Here is a 26,877-nt window from a genome sequence, read left to right as displayed (position 1 = left end):
AAAATGCTCATTTTATAGATGTAGAAACCAGCCTAAAGTGGTAAATTAATTTGTTTAAGATCACCAAGCTAGTTAGCTGCAGAACAAGAACAAAACTCCCAGTTTCTGACTCCCAGCCTGGTACCGTTTCGCTCATTCGCTGCCCACCTCCATCCTCCTCTGGCAGCACAGATCTTGACCTCTCTATAGCAGTGGGATGGAATAATAGAATCAGAGAACATCAGAGCTGGAAGAGATATCTAGAAACCTTATAAGTACTCTTAGAAAAGAATGCTGCTAATTTTTAGGATTCAAGGTCAGTATCGAGAAAATTTTACAGGTGGAGAGAGCTGAGGAAATGATGTCTCTTGTTCAGCATGAAGGTTTGAATCCATGGATCTAATGTTGGTGTTTTGTGTGGCTATAAAGTCACCCTCCTGAGAAACACAATGAACAATTGTGTTTTTAAATGAATCTGGAAAGTAATGACACTGACTCTCTTTCTTTCAGAGAAAACTCATCCACTTTTCTGCTCTAAATAATCACAAATGTTGTTCATTTGCTCTTACTTTAAAAGCAAGTTGCTTTTGGCTATCCACACATAGAAATGACCCAAAAAATAATAGCTAAGTTTTCTGAGAATTCCACATTTTCAAAAGCTTTTCATTGTGTCTCTCTACATTAGTTACTGTTCTGATATGGGGGAAAAAGTTCTGAGTGTTTCTAAGAATTCGAATTCTCTTCACTCCCACAGTCTCATTTTCCTTTCTGCAAAATTGGAGTTACCCATTGAGGAGGCTGAAAGGTCTCTTGACTCCAAAGTTACAGGAAATTATGAAAGTAGTCTGGAGGGGGAAGAAAGAGAGTTGGAAAAATTTGATAAAGAAAATCTTGAATTTTAAATGGTCAAGTTAGGTATATTCATTCATGCATTTGTTTGTTCACCAAACTGATAGGAATATGATGGCTGAATGAGGGCTCAAAATGAAATACATAAAATTCTGCTCTCAGGAAGGATGGAAGGAAGGAAGATTAGCAAGCAAGTAGGAAAAATAATAAGTCAGTAAGTGAAATAAGTCTCGATTACATCTCACACTTGTATGTGGAATCCAAAAAATGAAACAAATGAATGACTATAACAAAACAGAAACAGACTCACAGATATAGAGAACAAACTAGTGGTTACCAGTGGGGAGAGGGATCAGGGGGAGGGGCAAGGTAGGGGTAGGGGATGAAGAGGTACAACTACTATGTATAAAATAAATAAGGTACAAGGATATATTGTACAGCACAGGGCATAAAGCCAGTATTTCATAATAACTTTAAATGGAGTATATCTATACAAATATTGAATCACTATGTTGCACACGTGAAGTTAATATAGTATTGTCAGTCAACTGTACTTCGATAAAAAAAGGAAAAAAGTCTAGACAGCATCTTCAAACAGCTGAAAACCTCTCTCACTAAATAATCCAAACTCAAAAATAACAGTACATATAATAGTTGATTGACAAAAAGAAAGAAAATGCTTCCGTTTTCATTATTTGCTGGAAGAAATTCAAACCTAAACATGTTGATGGTTGCCTGCATTCTTTATTCAAAATAGCCTATGTTTTGAGGATGACATAGAGTTGAGGTTGGCAAAGCTTCTCTTGGGCTCCTGGAAATTGTGTGTGTGCGTGTGTGCACCTGCCTGTTTGCACGCCTGGGGCCCGGGAGTGTGGGGCTAGTGGTGGTGGGGAGAAGACAGCACCAAGGGGGTCGGGGAAAGGAGAACTGAAATATGGGTTCATAAAACTGAGTCCCACGTCTATTTCAGCATAGACATTTTTTTGTCTCTCTTTTATCATTTTGGCTGGTCTGATGTTGCCTTTTTAGGTCTGATGTTGCCTTTTTAAACCTGATGCTGAACATGGATGACAGCTAATGATTTTCATTAAATTCATCAACTTCCACTCAATTCATTTGAACAACTCAAGACATTTAAAGGTGGCCTTTGGGCTGGGGAGGGGGAGGAATAAATTAGGAGCATAGGATCAATAGCTACACATCACTATATGTAAAATAGCTAAACAACAGGGATTTACTGTATAGCACAGGGAACTATATTCAATATCTTATAATCTGTAATGGAAAGGAATCTGAAAAAAAAAATACATGTAGAACTGAATCACCTTGCTGTACACCTGAAACTTATACAATATTGTAAACCAACTCTACTTCAAATAAAAAGATGGTTTGGTTTGGAGACCACCACCACTCTTGCCAAGTGGGTAACTAGATTTAATTTTCTGGGTGCCTAATTCTCACCAACAGAGTTCCACAACAGACAAGTCACCTTAGCTCTGTGTTCTTTCCCCCCAAATCATAGTATCAAAAAGTGAAAACCTGTTGGGCAAGGTAAGTGAGAGAAATCCATTTCTGTAGGCATTTGAAAATTCTAGGGGAAATTCTCTTTGTAATGACGAAGATTTTTCTAATATCCACAACCAACTTTCAACACAGGGTGGGTATTTGTTAAGAGCCTGTGACTCTTTCAAATAAAAAAAAGGTTATAAAATATTTGAAAATACACAATGGGCATACCTGATAGAACATTAAGGGAATTTATTAAAGTGCTAACGATGCCTTATTTCTGCATAGCATATTAGGTCACTTTGAAAAAGCTTGTCACTTTGGGTATCTCACCTGATACACGGGCTAGCCAGCGAGTTAGGAGAAGAAGATTTTATCACTCACCTTAGAGCTGAGGCCGTGATTAAACGTGAGGTGTTCGCAGTTTTGAGGTCCCACCCTCACCCCCCATGGGGCTGAGGGCCTGAGGCCACCTCCTTTCTCCCTTCATAAACTGCCCCACAGTCTGCAGGAAGTTACGGAGGATGCTCATCCTTGATTGAACTGTGTGCTCTAAGTGACCGGATAATAATACCAGCTGCCTGTCTCCCGCCAGGGAAGCCAAGGGTAGGGCGTGAGACCTCTGAAGGTCTCACATCTGAATCGGATGTCCCTGCTTCTGGATCTGAAGTCTTGAGCAAAGGACCTGGATGGAGGGAGTAGCTGGAGGTCCTCATTAGAGCCATGATGTGCTTCCGAGGCTGTTCCTGCCTGGAGTTCCTGCTGTTTCCATGGGGCTTTCCCTGGTATCTTTGCAAGTCCAGTCCTGCCCACCTCCTCACCTTCCTATTGATTCTTATAGCCCCTCCCACCTTCCCTCTGTACCCTTCCAATAAATGTCCTTTTCCCTAAGTAAACCAGGGCCAATTGCCATTGTTCACCAGCAAGAGCTCTGCCTGATTCCCAGGCTGGTGGCGGCATCCATCCTTTGGTACCTTTGGGAGCAGGCCTTCTCTGAGCCCCTCCTGGCCCTCCGCTGGGCTTAGGTCAGTCCGCAGATGGCAGCAAGGATGGCCTGGAGGGGCAGGCGGGACACCTACCCTTAGGGCTAATTTGAATGTTTTTCTTAGAAAAGGCTTTGCCGGAGGCTTGGGGTGTTTCTCAGGTGGAAATGGGTGTTATTTGCAATCCACTTGCCCTCCTGTGCACCCCTCCTTGTGGGAGAGAAGGCAGGTGATAGCACCATGGTATGTTTGAGCGTACACCCCACCTGCCTAGACATGTTATAAATTTAATAATCTTTAGCTAATTAGTAAGAAAGAAGGCATGGCTGAGATATTTTCTCCATTCTTTTATCCTGAAAGCAAATTGCTTCTGTAACTTTGTGGACATAGTCAGCCTAAAGTGATTGTGCCTATCAAACAGAGGTAAGGCTGGACATTGTAGGCACACATACACCACATGATATACATGCAGGTGTTCTACAAGGATTGTGACATACTCTTTTTCTTTGGCTGTACCATGCGGCATGTGGGATCTCAGTTCCCCAACCAGGGATTGAACCCTCGCCCCCTGCAGTGGAAGCTCGGAGTCCTAACCACTGGACTGCCAGGGAAGTCCTGTGACACATTTTTATTTTTGCATATCTGACAGCTTTCAACACCAGGTGATCTTCCTGTCCAACGTGGCCCCTGCCTCCCCCTCCACCCATTTTAGTTTTCTATTGCCTCACCATGATTTGGTTTGATTTACAGCATGTATCTCGACTGGATTTCATCTTTTACATATTTACCTGTTTATCTGTTTATGCTCAGTCTCCCCCACTGGGATACGTAAGGGCTGAGATTTTGTTTTGCTCAGGTGTGTGGTAGGTGCTCACATACTTATTGCCTAATGTCTATTTGCACCCCGCAGATTCTTAAGAAGGGTGTGTTCAACGAGTGTGTGTTTGGATGACAAGCAAGCAGGCAGGTATTTAGGACAGTAGGTAAGAAAGTAGAAGCCAAGTCCCAAAGGTTTTGGAAAGACCAGGTAAAAAGTATGACATCCATGTCTACGTGTGCTGGGTTTGCAGGATTACTTTCCCCCCATAGTGTCCTTGGTGGAGCCAAGTGAAGGGGTCCTCAGTGAGCTGATCAAGATCTCTAGGCACCGAGCCTCACCTGCCATTTCCCGTCCCCTGCTCCCACCATCAGCCCAGCTCCACAACCCTCAGGGCAGAGGTAGGAAAGGGGAAGAGGCAGCAGAGAGGGCATTTTCTCTTGCTTTGTCAACAACCGGTACTTTTAGGGTAGCGTCCTCTTTACTAAGCATAAGACTCTGGGTATAATTCTAGCTCCTTCTCAGGAAATGCTGGAGTTAAATAGTGTTCTGGCGAAAGACCCATGACTGGGGGAAAAGACAAATCCAAAAGGATGGGTAAGAAAGGGCCTGATGGAATCGCTCTGACTTTGGAGCCAGACAGACCTGGCTTTGAACCCCAAGTTGTCACTTCTATGTTTCTGCCTTTGACCAAATTTCTTAATTATCCTTTATTCTTCTGTCTCCTCATCTGTGAAATGGGATAATAGTACTCCTTAAGAAGTTTGGTTGAAGATGAGAGGAGATAATGCATTTAAAGCATCAGATATGTATTACGTTTCAAAGAACTGCAATTGTTAAGGGGGAAGAAAGCAAATGGAAGAGGAAGGAAGGAGATAGGAAAAGGAAAGATGAGGAGAGAATGAAGATAAAATTGATCATGATGGGCAATGGAAAAGGGTCTCCTGTGTTTGTTCGGGGTCTGTGGGGCACAGGGTCCCACTATGACACATCAGTGTGCAAATGCCTACTTACGCTCGAGTTTGCAGCAGGGAAATTGGTGAGGAGGTGGTAGGCTCCTAGTGAAACAAGATAGATGTGAAAAATCAGGAACACAAAGGCACATGAAGCCACCACCAGACCTGGCTACCCCGCGTCTGTTCCTGCTGGAGAAAGAGGAGAGTCTGAGTGGAAGAAGAGGACTCAGGGTTTAGACCTGGCTTCAGTAACTTTGGGTAAATGACTACACTTCTCTGAGGCTGTTTCCTGGTTAGTGATTGAGGGGGTGGTACCACTTTCCGGAGGCCTGGTGGCAATTTGTGTAGATGCTTTATGCTTTTTAAAACAGTTATCCTCAAGCATCTGTACACTACAGTTAATACTTTATTATTTTGAATTGCTTTCTTTTTCTTTATGTTACCGCGACTATTTTTGTTTTGAAATTGTGTATAGTCAGGTTTTATGAATTTCATTTCAGGACAAAAGGAAGCATTAGGAAATATTGGACAGGAGAAGGGGGCACTGGGTCTGACAAGGTGAGGTCTAGCTCACAGGTCTTAGTGGACTTGTCTCTAAGACCCTATCCGGGTCTAACATTCCAGAATTCCAGAGCTCAGCCCTTCCCCTCTCGTTGACCCTCTGCTGACCCACGTCCCTCTGGTTTCCACTCACCTTTGGGGGAAGGGCGTGTCTTGGGAGTCCTGGGAGTTGAGGTCTCCAGGTACAAAGCTCTCAGCAAATGTCTCCAGGCTAGAGTCATCTCTCCCAGTCAGGGAGCAAATCCCCGTGGAAGCAGGTCTGAGGAAGGGCTCCACTGCTCACTGACCAGCTGGACTTTGAGATTAGGACGGAAGGGGAGGAGCTAACTGAGGGGTTACTGCTGCCACTTCCAGCGGGTCCCAAGGAGAGAGAAAGAGAAAGCGGGTGGGAGAGAGGGAAGGAGGGAGGGAGGGAGGGAGAGAGAAAAGAGGAGGCAGGCAGATAGGCAAAGCAAGGGGTCTTCTGGCTAATTTGCTAGTTTTATGTCCCATCGGGGTCTCATCAGGATGAGAGTCTCTCTGCGGAAGGGTGGTGATGGGCCTGGGGGAAGGGTCAGGATATAGTTGCAGGGGTCAGAGACTTAGAAAGGAGAGGAGTGAAAAAGAGAGAGAGAAGGAAGATATCCGTGAATTAAATGGGTAAAGACACTGGTTTTCGTACTGGGGGTCTTGAAGGAAGACAAGAGGCATAATGGGGAAGGAGGTAGTCCACGGGAAAGGAGAAGGGCACCAAAAAGCTAGGGACGGCTCTGGACAGCTGCGTATCCCCTTAGGTATCTGAATAAGGCAAGAAGGAGAGAGCTGAGGAGTTAGGGTGCTTTATTTCTATTATGTTTTAATTTCTTAAATTCCCACTTGTCACTCCTGACTCCCCTGCACCCCTAATCTCCATAAACAACTATTTTGTGTGTTTAATATATACCTTTTTGTTGGTATGTATTCTTGTAAAATGTTTATTGTTTGGGGTGAATGCATTTTTTAAAAAAAAATATTTATTTTTGGTTGTGTTAGGTCTTTGTTGCTGCATGCGGGCTTTCTCTAGTTGCGGCGAGCGGGGGCTACTCTTCATTGCGGTGCGCGGGCTCCTAATTGCGGTGGCTTCTCTTATTGCGGAGCACAGGCTCTAGGTGCGCGGGCTCAGTAGTTGTGGCTAGTGGGCTCTAGAGCGCAGGCTCAGTAGTTGTGGTGCTCGGGCTTCGTTGCTCCACTGCACGTGGGATCCTTACGGGATCGAACCCACGTCCCCTGCATTGGCAGGCAGATCCTTAACCACTTCACCACCATGGAAGTCCTATGCATTTTTAGTTTATGTCAATAGGTGTGCTTTTTTTTTTTTTCACTCAGAACCATGTTTTAAAAATCCATCCAGGTTGCTGTGAGTAGATCTCTTCCGGGTTTCCAGCTGCTCTGGACTGGGTGTCCACGTGCCTTTGCAAGGCAGTGCCTAAGAAGGGAGAGTGACAAGGGCAGTAGGAGCTGGGAGGGTGAGGGGGTGTTGGGTTGATAACTGGCTCCCATTCACAGAGGGCAAGGAAGAGCCAGGCCTCTCCACAGTGGTAGGTGGCAGATTTAATAAACAGGGGAAGTTATGAGGCTGGAATCTTAAAATTTTGTATAGAGGCCTTAATTGGGTTCAGTAATGTACACCGTCCAGTCATGTACACATTACTCTCTCAAGGCTGCATCCTTGGACCAGCTCTTACTGTGCGAATGATGGGAGGAATGTATATTCCAAGGACAGGGGAGGGGGTGAGAGCCTCTGAGTGCGTGGATCCAGCTCGCAGGTCAGCCAGTGGTCACATCCTCTCAACTTTCTCCTCCAGCAGGGTGGGACTGGGGGAACAGCATACAGGGTGGACGTCTTGTATCACCTTGCACAGGGGACAACTGGCTTGGCCACATCCCCCACATCTGGGAAATAACCTTTTATCCCAAATGCCCGTAAGAGGTGAGATTACCAGGTAAGCACTGAAAGGTTTTAAATTCAATGTCAAGTGTCCCCTTTTGCGTGGGCTCCCAGCTCCCAGCCCATCCTGCTCTGGGGCTGTAGGAAGTGGTTCTGTGATCTGGCTGGTCAAGTGCTGTGGGAATGACACATGTCGGCAAGGCCAGTGGTGATGCAGCCTCTCCCTGGGGTGCCCAAGCGATCACGGTGTTGGACTGAGGTGAGAAAATGCTGAGTTCCTGGGGGCTGGCATGTGTTCCTCAGCTCTACTGGGCTGTGATCTATTTTGCTCCTGCGAGCACTGGAGGCTGTAAACTCCTTGGATTTGAGATTTTTCTTGGGCTGTAAGTTTAAAGGCTGTTATGGTGAGAAGTGCCCAACAGCATCAGGGGCTGCCTAGGGCGGGAAAGCGAAACACGGCATATTCTGAGCAACTTCACAGTGAGAAGTTGTACCTTCTTTATTTAAAAGGAAATATGTTTATTTTGATCACTGTAACGTAACGTATGCTTTTCGTGAAAACAACAAACTCAAACCTAGAAAACATGAGAGAGAGTAATAATCACAAAAAAATCTAACCTTTATATTTTAGTAAAGATTCTTTCAGAAATTTTTTTTCATGTGTGTACCTGTGTATATACATGATGTTTCATAAACTGCTTATAGTCAATAATATAGCTTTTCGTTCACAAAATGTCGATCTGGGTCATCACTCCTAATTCTTTCATAATATTTCTTGATATATTTTATTTAATTTTGGAAGATTCTTGGCCACTGTTACTTCAATAGTTTTTCCCTGTTCTTTCTTCTCCTTCTGATATTTCAATTATACACATATTACACTTTTAGAAATTGTCCCACAGTTCCTGGAGGTTCTGTTATTCTTTTCCCCCCACTCTATTCTCTCATTGCATTTTAATCTGGGAAGTTTCTATTACCCATCTTCAGAGTTCACTGATTATTTCCTCAGCCATGTTCAGTCTACTGATGAGCCAATCAAAGACATTTTTTCATTTCTGTTTGTTGTTGTTATGTGTTTTTGATTTCTAGCATTCCTTTCAATTCTTTCTTGCAGTTTCCATCTCTCTGTTTACATTACCCATTTGATATTACATAATATCTGCCTTTCCCATTAGGGCCTAGAATGTATCAATCATAATTATTTTAAATTGTCTGATAACTCCAGTATTTGTGTTATAGCTGAGTCTGGTTCTCATGTTTACTTTGTCTCTTCAGACTGTATTTTTTTTTCCTATCATTTTAGCATCCCTGCAACTTTTTAATGAAAGCTGGTTGTGACATATTGAGTAATAGGACCTGAGGTAAATGAGCCTTTACTGTGAGGTTTTATGTTAATCTGGTTAGAAGCTGGGATGTGTTTGTTTTCTGTAGCTGTAGGTGCCAGAGGATTCAAATTCCTCTAGTGTCCTTGTTTTTGTCCCCTGTTATCTTAGGGTTTCCTTAAGAAATTCTCTTTAAATAGAGCCAAGGCAGCTCTTTCAGCTGTAATCCACTGTTACTATACTGGAGGCTTAAAACTCTTATGATTAGATCTTAGTTTTTTGGTGGGCCTATGTCTCTGGACTGGGCTGTGATCTTCACAAGTATTTCTCTATAAATTCTCTGTAAGTATAAACTAAAAAAATTTTCCGCCCTCGACTCCCTCCCCTGGCTTCTTTTTCCCAGTTTGTTTCCTTGAAGCCCTTACCCCTTTTGACTATGTTCTTTTTTTTTCTCCCTTAGGTGAGGTAGGAAGCATAGAGGTGGCTGCAGTGGGAGCGATGCCCTTCACACAGCTGATATAGGGCTCTGACAAAGTCATCTTTGTTACATCTTTGTTAACAGATCTTTGTTAAGGTGAAGTCTCCGTGCACATCGTGTGATAGTTACTCTTCCCCTTTCCCAGCCAGAGCAATGAAGGGATCTTCACCATGACAAGGGATCTTCACCTGGTGATGTTCCCTTAAGTAAGGCCCAGAGAAGTTAAGGGTCCTCCTAACACTCTGGCAACCAGGGAGTTTCTCATTCTCACGCTAGTCCACACTCAGCCTCTAGCAATTTGTCAAAATTACTGTTTAATGTTTCTACCAGTTATGGCTCCAGGTTAAGAAGGTCTTGCCTGTGACTTTGAAGATCTGCCTGTATTTCTAGATTTCAGAGTGACAATTCACTATGCAACCTCACTTCTCTGATGGGTTCAAGAAAAGTCATTGGTTTTCAGTTTGTTCAGCTTCCTCTTGTAAAAATGGGAGTGATATCTTCCAAGCCCTTTACATGGTAGAGAAGCTGGAAGTCTACATATATTTTATTTAGTGAGTCCCTATAGATGGACAGCTGTATTTTCTCCAGCATCCTAGGAACTAGAACTCTGTGCACTAGATTAACTATTTTTTCCTTTGGAGAAATACTTGAAGAGGGATTTCTAGGTCAAAATATATGTCTGTTTTAATATGTCTGTTTTAAATGCACTCCAGTAAGTTGGCAGTTTACAATTCAACGAACATGGCACAAAGTTGTTTTCCAAGATGCTGGGTCTTTTGATATTTTTAGAATTACAATGATATCCACTGAGTCTGAAAACTGGGATGAGGAGGAAACTTGGGTTGCCTCCCGATCTACGAGGCATTTGAAATAACACTCCAAGATCTTCCTGTAGTTTCAGAGGTAAAAAGACTATTAAACAGAAATTATTTCCAAGTTATAAGGGATGTTAAGAGACTTCTGCTCTGGTTCTTTTTGTTCTCTCTCCCTCAAGCAGATCAGGTGTAATTTTCTTCATTTTCTATAGGACCAGAGAAGACAAGGAACTACCCCATGACTGGTAAATAGGAAGGACAGGATATCAGTCAAGAGACTTGCCATCTCTATCTCCCAACTAATGAGTTACTTTGAAGATACAGAATATACTTCATCAGCTAGGAAAATATTGGAATCTCTCTTTGAAAAAGATAATTGGCAAAAGAGGAAACATGGAAATTCTGTTGTCATGTTAATAATTATAGGGTTTTTTCTATTTGTACACAGGTTCACTAATGATTTATCAGTTAAACCCTGAGTGAACTTTGCTCTTTGACCCCAATCCTTCTGCCAATACCAGAGCAGGGTCCGTAAGATAACAGCTTTTCCAAAGTGATTCTTTCTCTCTCCTAACTCATTTAGGAGTGACGGATTGAAGGAAAGGGAAACATTTTGGAAAGATTTCAGATAAAACCCAATTTACATGAAACCTCCTATGACAGGTATTCCATTTCAGTGAACGGACTCCGAAGGAGGACATGTGCAGGTGTTGAGACTGAGGGGCAGAGATAGCAGGTGTGCTGGGGAGAAGAACTGCATGGAGGTGAGGCTCAGACACTGCAACCCTTAGGTAGCACTGATTTTCTTGAAAAATGGTGCAGAGTCAAAGTCCTTCAATTTAGTTATTAGGATGAACTCTTTGAGCAAAGCTCATCTGGAATTATTAGAGTTAATTTTTTGTTTAAATAAATTTATTTATTTATTTATTTATGGCTGTGTTGGGTCTTCGTTGCTGCATGCAGGTTTTCTCTAGTTGCGGCGAGTGGGGCCTATTCTTTGCTGCAGTTTGGGCCTTCTCATCGCAGTGGCTTCTCTTTTTGTGGAGCATGGCCTCTAGGTGCACAGGCTTCAGTAGTTGCGGCACGTGGGCTCAGTAGTTGTGGCCCACGGGCTTAGTTACTCCGTGGCATGTGGGATCTTCCCAGACCAGGACTCGAACCCGTGTCCCCTGCATTGGCAGGCGGATTCTTAACCACTGTGCCACGTGGGAAGCCCCAAGTTAATATTTTTTTTAAGTCAGCCTGGTAAGACTTGGGGACACAGTGGTTACCCCAGCCTTCCCACTAGACTGTGATCCCCAGGAGAGCGGAAAGCACGTCCCTAATGCTTCCTGAATCCTAACACAGTGCCTGGCACACATGCTCATCAGGTGTTGTTCAACAGTGTATGTAGTTGAATGACTAATAGACCACTTAATGAGGAAGTGTTTAAAAGGGGGGTCTTGAATGTTCAGATTAATTCCTTTTGGGTAGAATGTATGGCAGAAACATTTTTGTGCATAGGCCCCTTAGCAGTTGGATTTCTCCAGTTGTTCATTCCCTTGAACTTCACAAACAAAGCATGCTGTATCTCCCAATCTCAGCAGGATGGGATTTGTCAGAATTTGGCTCACTGTGACCGGGGTTGATTCTGCAGGGAAGAGAAGCTGCCCTGAAATTTGGGCCCTCAGATACAGTGAATTAGCTGACTAGGCCCTTTAATTATATCCCATTCCTATGATGATTGTTACAGAATTGTTTGATTTAAATGACAAATTGCAAATAGATTCAGATTGCAAATGAAAAGAGAAGGAAGATTGAATCAAATGTGAAAAAGGGAACTGCTTTATCACCTAAAAGAAAAAATTCTCAAGTAGAAGGAGAAAACAAAATCTAGCTATATCGTGTTTATAAAAGAAACATTTAAAACATGATGACATAAAACAATTGAAAGTAAAGGAATGGAAAGTGATTCATCAGAGAATTACCACCCAAAAGAAAACTAGTGCAGCAATGTCAGTATCAGAAAAGAAAAATAAGGGTTTTAAGACAGAGTCATTAAGGATATAGGGGATCATATTTAATGATGAAAGGAAGAATTTGTTAGGAAGATACACCTAATAATATGGCCTCAAAATATATAAAGCAAAAATTGATAGAATTACAAGGAGAAAGAAGAATTTCTATAATCCTAGAAGATTTTAACTTATTTACAAATCACCTCAGAAAATTATATCTTAAGCAGTACAAAAGATGAATCTCATAAATGTAAAATTCTTAAATAAAATGTTACCAAATTGAATGCAGCAAAGATTGCAAAAATACATCATGACCAAGTAGAATTCATTCCAAGAATGTGAGGGTAATTTAATATTAAAGTATTTTTTCTAAATAAATTCTTTGTTATAATTTACATGTTAACTGAATAACAGAGAAAAGTCACATTATCATATAAATAAATTTGAGAGCCTTTAACACCAATTCAAGACAAAAAAATATTAGCAAACAAGGAATAGAAAGGAGTTTCCTTAACATAGCCAAGTGTATCTGCAAAAACCTACAGGAAACATACTTAATAGTGAACTTTTAGTAGCATTTCCTTTAATGTCAGGATCAACAAAGAATGTCCACTATTCTGCTTCTATTCAACCTTTTACTGGAAATCCAACCCCAAGAAATAGATCAGGAAAAAGATATAAGTATTATAAGGATCAGAAAATAAGAAAACCCAGTTGTTACATTCTGATGATATAGTTGTAAAAATGGAAAATCCAAGAAAACTTACAAATCGCAAGGATTAATAATTAGAGTTCAATAAGGTTTCAGGATATAGGATCGATATGAAAAAAATCAGTGGTTCCTATATACAAGCAGCAACCACTTAGAATAAGATAATCTTTAAAAAGATACCATTTGCAATAGCAACAAAAATACTATGGTGCCTAGGAATGAATCTAATGAAACACATGTAGACATTCATGAAGAATAGCGTAAAGCTTTATTAAAAACAAAAGTAAATGAAGTGATAAACCATGTTCGTGATTAGGAAGAAACAATATTATAAAGATGTGATTTCTCCCAGAATTAATACATAAATTCTACTAACGACAATTTGAATCCCAGAACAAGTTTTAGGCTTATCTCAAAATTCATGTGATGAGTAAATGGCCCAGAATTTCCAGAATAATTTTGAAGAAGGTATGGAGGTGTAGGAATTAATTTACCAGATAAGAAGACTGCATAAAACTAGAGTAATAAAACAGGGGACATTGGAGCATGGATAGATAAAGAGACCACTGGACTGGAATAGAAGCCCAGACTTAGGACTTGCGCTTATGTAGAGACTCAGATGGCATAAAAGATAAGCAAATCAGGGATGAGTTATTCAGATCCAGAATGGATTCATTAGGACAATGAAAATTAAAATAGCAACAATAAATTATGTTATGCTCATCAAATTGTCAAAAATTAAATATCTGACAATACCAGGTAATGATTAAGGAGTGAACTCCTATACTGCTGACTGGGGTAGACATTGGTACAACCGCTTTGAGAGCAATTTATCAGTTTTGAGAAAATGTTAAGATATGTGTCCCATATGATCCAATAATTTCACTTCTAGAGGGACATCCTGGAGAAAGTCTTGCAAACACTTAAAATGTGAAACTTGCATAAGAATATTCATTGCAGAGTCATTTATAATAGTGGAAATGGAGAGTTGATCAACACAGGGATTAACAAATAAATTTTACATAGGTACACAACTGCATACGGCAGATAAAAACCAATCAACTGGAGCTATTTGGGTCTCAAAAACCCAATGCTGAATGAAAAGAAATCAAGGTGAGTAATGATCTATGTTATTATCTATGTAAAATTTATAAACACCAGAAAAATTATATATATTGTTTACAGATACATATGTATGAAGTAAATGCATTTTTTAAATGGCCAGGAAGGATATACACCTGCAGGATTGTGGTTATACCACTGGAGAGGGAGATAGAGAATTTGGTTATTGAGGGATGCCAGTTCCTGCATCCATCATGTTTCATTTATTAAAAAGAAAAGGTGTGCAAATGTAAAATAGATAGCTAGTGGGAAGCAGCCGCATAGCACAGGGAGATCAGCTCGGTGCTTTGTGGCCACCTAGAGGGGTGGGCTAGGGAGGGTGGGAGGGAGGGAGACGCAAGAGGGAAGAGATATGGGGACATATGTATATGTATAACTGATTCGCTTTGTTATACAGCAGAAACTAACACACCATTGTAAAGCAATTATACTCCAAAAAAGATGTTAAAAAAAAAAAAAGAAAAGGTATAGAAAAAAGGTAATATTTATGAAATTTGGGTGTTGGTAAGCGGATCTTTGTTGTATCATCCTCCCTAATTTTCAAGTGTGTATGAAATATTTTATGCAATAGACAAAATATTATAGATGGAAGAGTCAATTACAGCTGGCGTTCTAAGTGGAGACATGGGATAATTCCAGGTAGGAGGAAGCAAACAAAAGAAAATGTGCATTGTCGGTGCGAGATTTGTGGCTTAAACTTCATTTGGGAGAGTCGGTTGTTTATCAGATTTGGAACCTCTCATCTTCGCTGTTCCCAGAAGGCCCAAGGAACTTCTGAGTGCTTCCAAGCATGTTTGCATTTCTGAAGCTTGGGTCTGGCAAATGGCTGAAGACTGGAGGAACTTGAGGGCAGTGGAAAGAGAAGATGTAGGATTTAGCTGGGTTGGAAGCAAGATGTCAGTTTTGATTTAGAATTAGTAGGAAATAAAATCAGAGACTATGTTGAAAGAGGAGTACAAGAATGCATGCCTGGAAAAAAAAAACGCCTTGGATGAGCATTCTAAACCAAATAATTTAGCATGTGTCTGCGTTAGTATTTAGATTGCTGTTTCTTTCCTTCTTTAAAAAAATATGTCCTAATAAAGTTTGCTGAAACAAAGAAAACCGCCCCCCGCAAACTTACGTTATATATAAAATATGTGTTTCACTTATATAGAAAAAGACCCTCCAAAAATCATTGCTTAGGAAGTAATTTATTGATTCAATTTAAATTAACCATTGCTACCATTGCAAAAGCAGTTGCTCTGAAAAAGTATTGAAAAATGTATCATGAGATTACATAGTTCAGTAACAATATCAATATTGATCATGTGAAGCAAAACTACTGGCAAATGTCATTGAAGCTCATGTTATAATTTCTAATAATTTATGCAACGAATGTGTGTCACCTTAAAAATGTACCTGTGACGTTTACAAATTCTTTCAAACACATTTATAAATACAGTAATAAAAATTCCTGAGCTCCCTTAGCTTATACCAGTGTTCGCCAACCAACAATCCACGTGGTGTTTGACTAACACCCTCTAGCCTTTACTTAAGTAATAATAATAATAATCGCATTCGTAAAAGTATCTGTGCTTCAAGTCTGTTCGTAAGTGTAAGTTTTAATGTGAACCTGATCATAATAAGACAAAAATGCTTAACACTTGTATGGGCAGCAGGAGTTGAGGGGTGAGGTGAGTAGGCGAGGTTGTAGACAAAAGAATCCTAATTTAAGTGTCGAGACCTCCAAAGTAGAGTATGTTTTATAGTACGGGTTTTGTCTCATTTGCAATCTTCAGAAGGATTCTCAGAAGTAAATCTGCAAGAATCTGCTTCCCTGGCCAGTAAGGTCCCATTGGAGGCTTTTCAAAAACCCCATTTCCTATAGTCCTGCCCTATCTCCCAGCCCCAAGATTTCAAGGTTTCTGTTAAATAGATATTATATCTCCCAGTCCCTCAAAATAGTGGGGGATTTAGAATGTGTAAAAGTTGGTTAGTAAGTTGTAGAGTTTAGTGGGATTAAGGTTTCAGATATGGTTCTGACAGGATGTGGCAACATATAATTTCTGTTTTCTTTTAGGAAAGCACATGTGATAATTTTGGAAAATTAGCTACACATTACTTTTCCAACTCGTCATTAATTATATGAACACCGTGTCTGGTGACTAACACTACAATTTTTTCCAGCTTAGAAGTAAAAGTATGTCCAGTAATTAAAGGCAGGTGGCACCAACGTAAGCATGAGGGAGTCAGTGTTTCTTTGACAGAAGCCAAGTTTTAGGGAGTGATACTCACTAAATGAGAAATTTCTCATTCCCTGGTAAGACATGGCATTAGGGGATTTAGGAGGCAAAGAAGAATTTGTAAAGCAAACCCCACACCATCCCACAATTCTGTAACACAAGCATGAACAGTAGGTAAAGATTCCTAGATCTAGATCCATTAAAAGTAAAAAGTTATCATTTTACACTGAATCCAATGAATTTGGTCAGAAAAGATGTTGTTAGTAATATGGACGAATCATACTGTTCAAAAGCATCCCATTTTTTAATGGCTTGGTTTTACCTTTATTTTATAATACTTAAATGAGCTTCTCTGATCTGATCTCCATGTGCCTGGTTCCATGTCACGTTATTTTTTAGCAGCTTCTTGTGTGAGGGATGGGTGCAGGAAGATTATGTTTTGCAATCATATGGAAAGGTGAAGAGAAAGGAGGAAAACTGTTTTGGTCCAATCTACATAAACAATTTCTGGATTATAGATCCTTAGCAGCAAAAATCCATCAAGAAAATTGTTTCAGCCATGAATGTGTTATTTTGCTATTTACATATCAAATAAAAATAAATAGAGGAAGGGGAGGCAAGGGGAATAAACATTTATTGAGCCAGGCACTGAGCTGGGTGTTTTCAACAGCATGAATAGAAATAGAATGATCATATGCTACTGGGATGATTTTGTTTGGCAAGCGTTGTTTCTGACGTGTAGTAAAAATGAAGATGTTCTGGCAATAGCATTTAGCAGAATCTCCCATACTGCTGACAAGGATTTAACTGTCCATGTTGCCGCCTCAAAATGGAAGGAGACAAATGAATAAATCCATGGGAAAGAGAAAGCACAGTGTGCTATAACCAAAGATTTACAGAATTAAAGATGCAAGATGAATCAGATGACTATAGTCTTCTATAATTCTTTAAGGCTAAAAAAATAGGCATTACAATAAGTTCATGTAGAAGTGAGTTTTTAAAATCAAAACAAGATTATTTCTGATATATGGCTGATTTTCCCCATACCATAATATCTTTGATGGTTAAAATCAAATAAGGAGGGGCTTCCCTGGTGGCGCAGTGGTTGAGAGCCTGCCTGCCGATGCAGGGGACACGGGTTCGTGCCCCGGTCCGGGAAGATCCCACATGCCGCAGAGCGGATAGGCCCGTGAGCCATGGCTGCTGAGCCTGCGCGTCCGGAGCCTGTGCTCCGCAACGGGAGAGGCCACATCAGTGACGGAAAAAAAAAAAAAAAAATCAAATAAGGAAAAGATTTATTTCTAGGGGCTTTAGGGAAGTCAAATTGTGAGAAATGTCGCTATCGTGGCTTTGGGTAACCACCTTGAGGTGACTTACGGTTGGGAAAAAATGTTCATCTATAGTTTTGTTGGTTTTTTACCTGGTGAATTACTATGTATTCTTTCTGGCTCTTATTCATCAGCCAGTTTTTATAAAAGGGAAAGATGGTTATTGAGAAAACCTAGCATAAACCTACTGACTGGTGAATTAGAAGGTGTATTCTCATGTAAAAACAAAACCAAACCCCAGTAACATATTATAACAATCACTTCTAATTTCCTATGTAATGTTTAAGAATTTTGCTTGGCATTTTCTAGGAAGAGAGAAAAAGCAGAGGTAGTGGTAGCTTTGAAAATATGGAACCTTTTGCTATTCCATAGCCTTCACTTCAATATGGCTTTACAGGAGACACAGATCACCTAACAGTCCGGTTCTATAGGTTGCTTCGGTTTCCGTGTGAGACACAGAAATTGTCTGAAATGACTGATCAAGCAGAAGAACAAGCCTCATGATGCAAATAACATTCAAGAAGTGTAAGAGGTCACGTGAAGCAAAGCTGGGGGGGTTGACTTTTAAACAGTTGTTGGATTGTACGTTAAACACTTACCCCAGAGCAGCTGTACGAGGGCAACTTACACTACTTCTAGACAAAGATTAAGAAAAGAATGAGTACATTCATGGTTTCATCAGAAAGATATGATTACATATTTTTTTCAGTTTTGTTTTCCAGACATAGAAACAATCATACTGAAATACATATACATAGATTCTAAGTCATTAAATAATTATTTTCTTTTGTATTACATGGTGAGTTTCACAACAGGAGGATTATATATTTCAATGTGTCATACAGTTTTTGAACCACATAAAGCAATATAATATAAAATCATATAACAGTTACTTTAAAGTCAGGAATACCACATGGCAAATACACAACTATGGCACTGAAAATAGTCAAAGTGGGAGATGTGACATCTTTCATCTCGAAATGATAAGCAGTTTGAAGGAAGGATATTAGAACAAGAAGGGAGGTAGTTACTTTTAAAACTTCAAAATCATTTTATCAGGAATTTTATAAAACAAATTGCTGTTCAGGAAAATCTTTGCCATATAGTTTTTCAATTTCAGATAACACAACAACAAGATATTTTCCCCCCTCAGGATTTGTGAAATCTGCATGGAAAAAACTCAGACTGGACTTTGAAGTGTACCCAGGTGAAGCATAATTTGACCATAACTATTAAACTATCATTTTTGATGTTACTACTTAAGTAGCTAAAGTTTTTAGAGTTAAGTGTTTTTTCTTTTTAATCAGCAGCAGGTAAAAAGTTAACTAATAGACTGTGATTATCTAAGGGTCTCTCTCTTCACTGACGACAACCATGTAAACAGTACATGTTTTCCCCCTTTGCACATCTCAGTGCTTCCTGACATGAAATCAGAGCATAACTCAAAGGAATCAATGTGGACAAAACAGTCATGGGCATATGGTATTGTGAGTTACGTGCGTCTCTTGGCCATAAACTCAGAACACTGAATAGATTATAGAGTGACTATGTCCAATAAAATTTGGGTTTAGCAGGCTACTCTCGGCATTTTGTGGAATCCTAAGGTGCCCAAACATTTGGAAACACCCTTTCTATCTCTTTCCTTTTATTGAAGTAGATACCATGTAATGGTCTCAGACCAAAAATCACCTTCTTGAAAGACACAAATCTAGGGAGAGAACTCCTGTTTGATTTGCAGATGACATGTATACTGATCATGAAATAAGTCCAGGCCATAACTATAAGTAGAACTCCTGGTTAGGTCATAAGCTCTCAAGCAATCATTTTGTATTTTTAAGTTTCTGCTTAAGACCTCCACGGCCGAGTCGTCAATGTAGCTGGATTTATTCATGGCCTTCGAATGAATGAATTGGGCTAGAATATCTAAGCCTGAGGACCTTTAAATGGGGAAACTTGTGACCCTCAACCTGGGCCTTGATATCTGTGTGGCTGACTTAACATCTGACTCAGTCCTTTGACTCAGGACAAAGTCATCGTTTATGTGTAATTTAGTTTCTTGCAAATCCTATGGTTGCTACTGCACATAATGAACTCTCAGGAAAAATAAAGGCCCTGGAGTGAGAGCATAAGAAGCCTACAAGATGGACAGCTAAGCAGAAGAGAAGAAGCAAGGATGCTAACTGAAATCGATCTGACTTGGAGGAATGGATCTGTTTTTCTCTTCAGCGGTGTCACAGCCACATTGTCCACTGCTTCAGGTTAAGGCCACACCAGCAATATTTCCCTGCACTGCCCCTGGGCCTTCTACAGAAACCCTGGACTTTACTTAGATCATGAGCATCCAAGACAGTTAGAGCCGGAAGGGGTCTTAGAAATATTTTAGGCCAATGCACTCGTTTAACAGGTGAGGGAACTAGTGGCTAGAGTTTAAAGGACTTGCCTAAGATCACACAGCCTGTTTAGTGGCAGCAGGATGACCTCGACCTGGAAATTGAGTGCTCAGCCCACTACCCTAGCAACAACACAATGACGCTTGGGCTGAAAAAGGAGAAAAAGAAATTGGTTCACTGAAGTACACGTGAGGCTTTCATCAATGACAAATCTACGTTAGCAACCCTGCGGATGGTAACCCAGAGCCTTTACATCTTTCTGCATGTGTGCAAGTTTCCACGGTGCATGCATTCCCCTTCTCAGGCCCTGGCATGCAAGTCCAAGCTATTCAGAAGTTCATTAATATGTTTTCAAATTGAGGGTTTCAAGTAACAGGGTGGCAGGCTTATTCCAAAATCCTAGCCAGAGTCAATTTCTTGTCAAAGTAAGTTACACTATTCACATCAGCTCTGTGGCAATTCAATTAAACAATAAATTAAAATCCACTCAGTAGTTGCTGATTGGACCTTAGACCGTTTAGTCATTCTCTTTCTGGCTTTTTCATTCATTTACCTAAATTGTAAGATTTACTTTCTAATCGATACACTTTTCTTGTGAAAATGAAACTTCAAAAAAACAAAAAGTAAAGAAAGGCACTTTGTAAGATGTGTACAAATCTGTTTCTTTCATGTCTACTCTAAGGAGATAGTAAAATTACTACAGGCAGCGGCAAGTCTTTCTGCCAGTGATGGGCAGTGGCGGGCAGCCTGGAGAAAGAGGCAGATTTGGGAACGGACCCTCCTTAACCAAGCTGCACCCTGGGGCTCAGGTGCCTCTGGTTGTTCATCGAATTCTCCCGTTCGGCTGGGTCACTACAGGACAGTCAAACTCCTTCGTCTCGTACAGATGGTAAGGGATTGACCAGCTTTGGACCAAACCAGTGAAAGCAAGTATTTAGTACATAACTGCCTACCAGGATTGGCCTTAGGCACTTAGGAGGTGGAGAGTCTGTTAAATGTCAGTGACATGGCTGATCATAACTTGTGCTCATTTGAGGTGCCTTGTACCCATTTGCTAAAACTGACCAGAGAAGATTTTGCAGTTTGAGTCATCAGCTTCCATAAATCATCCATTGGCTATCCCTCTTCCGTGTGCTTTGTAACTTGAATATTTAGGTGTTTGTTTATAAAAATATGACCTTTATAATTAAGAACTTAAGGCTTTTAAAGCCGAATGTGCAATGGTGGTACATAATCCATGGGAGAAAAAAAAACAAACCAGAATCAGCCGCCTGATATAAGAAAAGTGTTTTTCTTTCTAAAAATCAAAGCCTCTTTCAATGTCTTTAAAAAAATATCTCATGCCTCTTCTCTCTACACGCCTATTTGCACATAATCTTAGACTATGATTCTATACCTACATGATGTATAAAATGCATGTGCGATATGTTAAGATCAGTTGGACTTGATGATTTGCAAGTGAAATAAAATGACCACATCCCTGAAGAGGACTTGTATTTCTATGATAAAGGGCAACTATTTATTAGCTTAATTATGATACAAGGCATTGGCTAATTATCTTTGCAGGACACTATTCAGTGAATCATGGAATCAAGGAGTCGGAGTTTGAAAGGACATTAGAGATTTTCCGGCCTAACATTTCCTTCAGAGGAAACTGAGGCCCAGAGAAGGGAGTTGATCTGTCTAAGGTAACATAACTAGCATTAGAAGCTGGGTCTCTTGGCCCCCAATCTGCATACTTTCATTCGACTAGGGGATTCCTTAACAGAAAATAGGCTAGACCATGAAAAAAACATAGTTTATTAAAGAGTGCTCACTGACCATAGACTTATAGCCTTGGCTTTAGTTAACAAGTGGTAGTAATTTACTTGCTAACTGGTGTTTTTTTTAAGGATTTAGTTTGAGTCTTCAGCCATGACATTTTTTTCCATATATGCCAAATTATATATCAAAAGCAGACTATTTTTGAATTTTCATACTATCAGACTGACTGATACACATCTTGGAGGAGATTGGACTATTTTGGGGAAAGGTTTAGTCTGTACCGGCTGTGAAGGGCAGAGTCTTTTGTCAATGCCTCTCAAGGTGGAATATATTCCCTGGACCTCTTAGAAGTTGTGTGTACTTTTTCAGGTCATTCTCTACCATTATGGGAATCCTAAACCACTAATATGTTTTAAAAAATGATGCCTTTTTCTTACAGTACCGTTCAGTGCAAGTCAAATAGACTCAACCTGTACTTTCCAGGAGAGGATCGCTTCACGCACTAAAATAAGCTTTAGTGGAAATGATCACCTAGGGCAATGCTTCTCAAACTTCACTGCGCACATGAATCATCTGGGGATCTTAGCAAAATGCAGATTCTGAGGCGGGGGTGGGGTGGAGATTCTGCATTTCCAAGCAGCGCCCAGGTGATGCTGATGCAGCTGGTCAGACCATATTTTGAGTAGCAAGGATCGAGGGGATTGAATAAACTTGGACACCTTTCCCAAATAGCCCCCTCACTCTGAACATGTTGTTTGCATATTGGGAGAATAGAGCTTCAGATTTATTACTTTTGCATTTCTGGAAGCTCTGGCAATGTGTTCACTTTCACACATCAGGCCGCTTCGGAGTCCAGTTCCTATCCACATGGACTTATTGGGCTGGAATATTTAACTCACAGAGGGAGCTCAAATTCTCTATGTTCCAGCTAGTGAGCGGATACAGAAATGGATTTGCTGTCAGGTGAAATGGAAATAGAGGCAGGCAGTTCGATGAGTCATGGATGTTCTCTTTAAAATGGAGATCCAGGCTTTTGACCGCTCTTGGAGAGCCTGCCCTTGGAACTGACTTGGGGCTTCCAACTACCATACCCTGGCCTTTGTAGTGGTTCCCACTAATCCACAGATGCCTGGTTTCTTGGAACTTTGCTTTGGATACTTCTGACGTGAGTGCTCTCCCTGCCCCTGCCAAAATTTTGCAAGTGGATCTACTGGATCTACTCCAGAGAGACACGAACTCCTGGCTTTACTTAAAATGTCCTCGCCGTCCAAGATTGTTCAGAAAAGCAGAACAAGAACCCTCTCTCTTGGACAGTGCGTTAGATGTTACCACTCTCCTTTTTCATTGTAGCTTTATGAATATTCACCCAGAGAAGAGCAGAAGCCCCAGAGTAGCCCTAAATTACAAGAGAAGTAATTTCTGGTCTGTGGAGGGCCCTAAAACTCTAGCTCTATGATTGTTGTTTAAAGTATCCTGGAGATAAAAAGAATCAGCTAAACTATACTACACTGTGTTGGAAACTGAATATTGTCATCCACTTCATATTCCTCAGTGGGCTTTGGGTTGGTGTGGTATTTTATTCCACAAACAGGGACTGCATATATCACTCTGTACTGTAAATACTCCTTATAATCACATAATGGAAAATACTGTACCCACTGAATAGGTAAACAGCTGTACTGGGAAGGTAGAAAACAGTGTTTTATTTACCTAAGTGATAGAAAAATAGTCTTCAAAAATACATTGTTCAACTTACGGGTTTATATTAAAGTAGAATTTGTATGTACAGTAAGGCAGTACTTCCGTTAGCGATGATCTTTTAAATTAAAGTTAGTCTTTGGGGATTTTTTTTTCACTAACAGAAGACTAGGGTGTGTAATAAATTATCATGCTGAAATGAAGGAGGAAAACATTTTAGAAAGATTCACCACATGAAACTCATTTGCCTCTTATGTAAGAAAATTTCACTTTCTAAAACTCTATTCTCCAGAAACTTCAGAATGAAATACAATTTAGTGGGGGGGGGGGGGCGGGGGGAATCCATGCTTAACAAATTCAAACTATTTTAAGAAAAAATCGGAGGCATCCTTTTTATTTGCATATTGGCAATGCGTCATTAAGGTAATAGGAACGGATGTAAACAATTTGTCAGGTGTTCTAGAATGCACTCTTTTTTTTAAATGTGTTTAATTTGGTTAATCCTAATAAAATGAAAGAGGAGTGCTAAAGGTTAAGCAATTGGTCTTCAAAAGTGGTTTTCATGGCATTTTTCTCATATCTACCCTCTTCCTGTGGTAAACAGTTTTGACTAGTTGATATCCTTCTGTCGTATACCAGACCATGAAAGCCTGTTCCAGGGGATATACCTATTGGCACTGTCCCTCAAGAATACTAAGCAATGTGCTTTTATTTCATTGAACACATAATTTTATAACTGATAGCAAAACGTAACTCTACAAATCACACGAAACTAAACGATTTGTTCTGGAATCAACTGTTGGAAAAAGAGGCAACTGGTTGAAAATGGATCATGAAGACGAGTGACCTGGGAGTTTGGTAGTGTCATTCTAACCCCGTTCTCAAGCCTTCTCTGGTAGAGTGCATTTCATGTACTCTGTAGTGTTACCTGAAGGAAAATCACATTTTAACCCATCCTTCCATGAATCAAGCTCTCACTGAAAGGGGTGCATAAAACCTGTGGGATGCAGGTAATCCAGCCCACCGAGCTGGAGTCTGCAGCTGCTCGGGGCCGCGGGGAAGGAGGCCAGGTCTACCGCGGCTGGATTCTGTGGCAGGGATGGCGGGGCCTCCTTGGCCGGTTCTTCAAACGGAGCCAGGTTTTGCGCTCGCCGATTCTGCACCAACACCAGGATGTTGCTCTCCATCACCCGGGACACCTTCGAGTACTCCTTGCTGGTTTCAGGGGTGCTGGTCTTCTCCGCCCGGCCGCTGTGCTCGTTTTGTTTCGGGAGCAGCGCCAGCGCTCCATCTTTGCTGACTTTGTGGATCTCCACGTACTCCAAGGGTTTAGCAGAGGTCAAGGGGGTCTTGTCCTGGGGCAGCAGCCGTGCCGCATCTTGGTCAGTCTTGAAACGGAAGCTTTCTGACTCCCCGCGCTCAGCTGCCTTTCCTTCCCCGCCAGTCTCAATGGTTTGTGAGGGTTTTAAAGCACGTGTGTCTGTTTTGTCCAACAAAGTGGATGCAGCACCTGCCGTGCCCAGGCCCAGCTTACACACATCAGCAACGCTGTGGTAAGATGACCTGGAGTAGTGCAGGCCGGGGGGCTGCAGCAAAGGCCACGTTGAAGATTGGGATCCGCTGGCATGAAGAGAGGGGATTTTGCCTTCCACGCTTGTGCTCTGAGGGCCTTGGGGCTGGGTAACGTTTGTCTCAGGTTTCTCTGCCTTCTCAAGGCCCTCAGGAGTGTGGAACTTGGAGGGATTGGCCCGAGGTTCATCACACTTTTCAGACAGAAGGGAAGGGCTGTCGCAGCTGCCCCGGCCAGAGTCACTGTCGGGATCCGAGTGCATGGGCTTCACGCCTTGCCCCGGGTGTTCTTTGGAGTGAGCTGCCAGCAGCTGCTGGTCCCCACTGTCATCCACCTCTAAGAACTCCACCAGTAAGTCCTCGCAGTCGGAAGTGGGAGGGAAGTCTTGGCATCCCAGGGCGCTCAGAAGTTCCTCGGACTTGCCCTTCTATTAAAACACAGACACAAGGCAAGAAGGCTGTCAGGTTCATAACATTCCAAATGGATATCGCAGCCAAGTCTGTGTTCCTGACTACGGGCAGGTGGGACGTGGCCACGGCCTCGCAGAATTTCCCAGACGTCAGACATCTGTGTCCCAGGCCATCTAGAATCACCTCCTGGACTATTACTCACCTAATATTTTTCTTTAAGTCAATTCGCGATTTTAACTTAGTCTTTCTCTAAGCAATAATGATCATGAGTTGAATGGGCAAGTAGTATATATGCATATAATAAAAATATAACTATTAAATAAGAAAAGCTTGGGAAACATCTAAACCCATAGTGCTCATGCGTGCACTTGGTACTGGGACTCACTAGTTCTGAAATTGGGTTGCTGGCCTCCTAACTGGCTCCCTCACCCCACGTTCTGGAGTCTGGTAGTGAGAAGTTGATTCTCATCTTTTCCTTCTTCTCTCCCTTCTCCTCTTCCTTGCTTCTCCCTCCCCATCCCTCCCTTCGCCTCCCATCCCACTCCTTCCTTTCCTTCTGCTCCATTTCCCCTCCCTCCCCTCCCTCCCCCGCTTCCTGCCAGCCCATATTCCCTCCATCTCCTTGGGTTCCTCTCCCTCCTTCTTCTCTCTATCCTCCTCTCCCCCGACTTCTCCTCCGGCCTCCTCTTCTTATTTTCCACGCTCCTCCAGATGCTCTGATTTAGGTCAGGGACTGGTGCCTAAATCTTGGCTCTATTACTTATTAAAGCTCTATGACTTTGGATAAGCTGTTCTGTGATCCTCAGTTTCTCCATTTGTAAAATGGGAATAATAGCACCCATCTGGGAAAGTTCTTTTGAGAATTAGGGGTAATGGCATTAAAAATCCAAGAACTTTTTCTTCGGACACAAAAAAGTCATTAAGTCCCTGTGGCTACAAGGTCAAATTGCAAGCTAAACAATAATTCATCTAGTTAGCTGAGATGTTCATGCTGGGTCTATAAAGCTCAGTGCTAGAGACTGGATAGCAGAATAAGAGCCCAAATTCTGGGGCTCTAGTTCCTGCTCTGATATCTGCAATCAGAGTGAATGCCGTCAAGCCAAATTCCCCAGGACTCGCTCTTCACATTCTTGTGCTTTTGGCCTCACAGTAGCTGGGGTCAAGCGACAGTGTGTAGGTGACTGCTTTTATATACATCAGTGTTAAGCAGAAGGTCAAATTGAAACTATAGATTTCAACCTGCAGAGAAATTAAAAATGTTCTAACACCTCTTTTCATTGGAAACACTTAAATTTCATTCCCACTTGAATCGGTCTAAATGGGCCCTGGCAAACACCAGTTCCACTGTACTGAGCCAGTCTTAACTGAGCTCTCAAACTGAGCAAAAATTGCAATAGGATATTCTGTTACTATGGCCTTCTGTAAGGAACATTCAAGTGAGAGCTTACACCAAAGTATGACGGAGGGGCTGGTGGTAGGTTCCTCTTTC

General features: G+C 41.3%; 2 protein-coding genes across 9 annotated transcripts in view; both read right to left on the bottom strand.

The window, feature by feature from the left end:
- The window catches only part of AGXT2 (alanine--glyoxylate aminotransferase 2), a 47,203-nt gene extending 41,270 nt beyond the window's left edge, over positions 1–5,933 (bottom strand). For both annotated transcript variants that reach the window (XM_060009606.1, XM_060009607.1), the window contains exon 1: positions 5,785–5,933. In XM_060009606.1, the coding sequence (XP_059865589.1) occupies positions 5,785–5,872 (88 nt within the window). In that variant the 5' untranslated portion in view covers positions 5,873–5,933. The remainder of the gene's footprint in view (positions 1–5,784) is intronic.
- A 9,247-nt stretch (positions 5,934–15,180) lies between these two features.
- Positions 15,181–26,877, bottom strand: part of PRLR (prolactin receptor) — a 172,077-nt gene continuing 160,380 nt past the window's right edge. For all 7 annotated transcript variants that reach the window (XM_060009602.1, XM_060009596.1, XM_060009597.1 and 4 more), the window contains one exon: positions 15,181–25,405. In XM_060009602.1, coding sequence (XP_059865585.1) covers positions 24,383–25,405 — 1,023 coding nt within the window. In that variant the 3' untranslated portion in view covers positions 15,181–24,382. The remainder of the gene's footprint in view (positions 25,406–26,877) is intronic.

Source organism: Delphinus delphis, chromosome 3 (assembly GCF_949987515.2).
Source record: "Delphinus delphis chromosome 3, mDelDel1.2, whole genome shotgun sequence".
Classification (NCBI taxonomy): Eukaryota; Metazoa; Chordata; class Mammalia; order Artiodactyla; family Delphinidae; genus Delphinus; species Delphinus delphis.
Note: the sequence above shows the minus strand (reverse complement) of the source record. Positions and strands in the feature narration are given on the sequence as shown.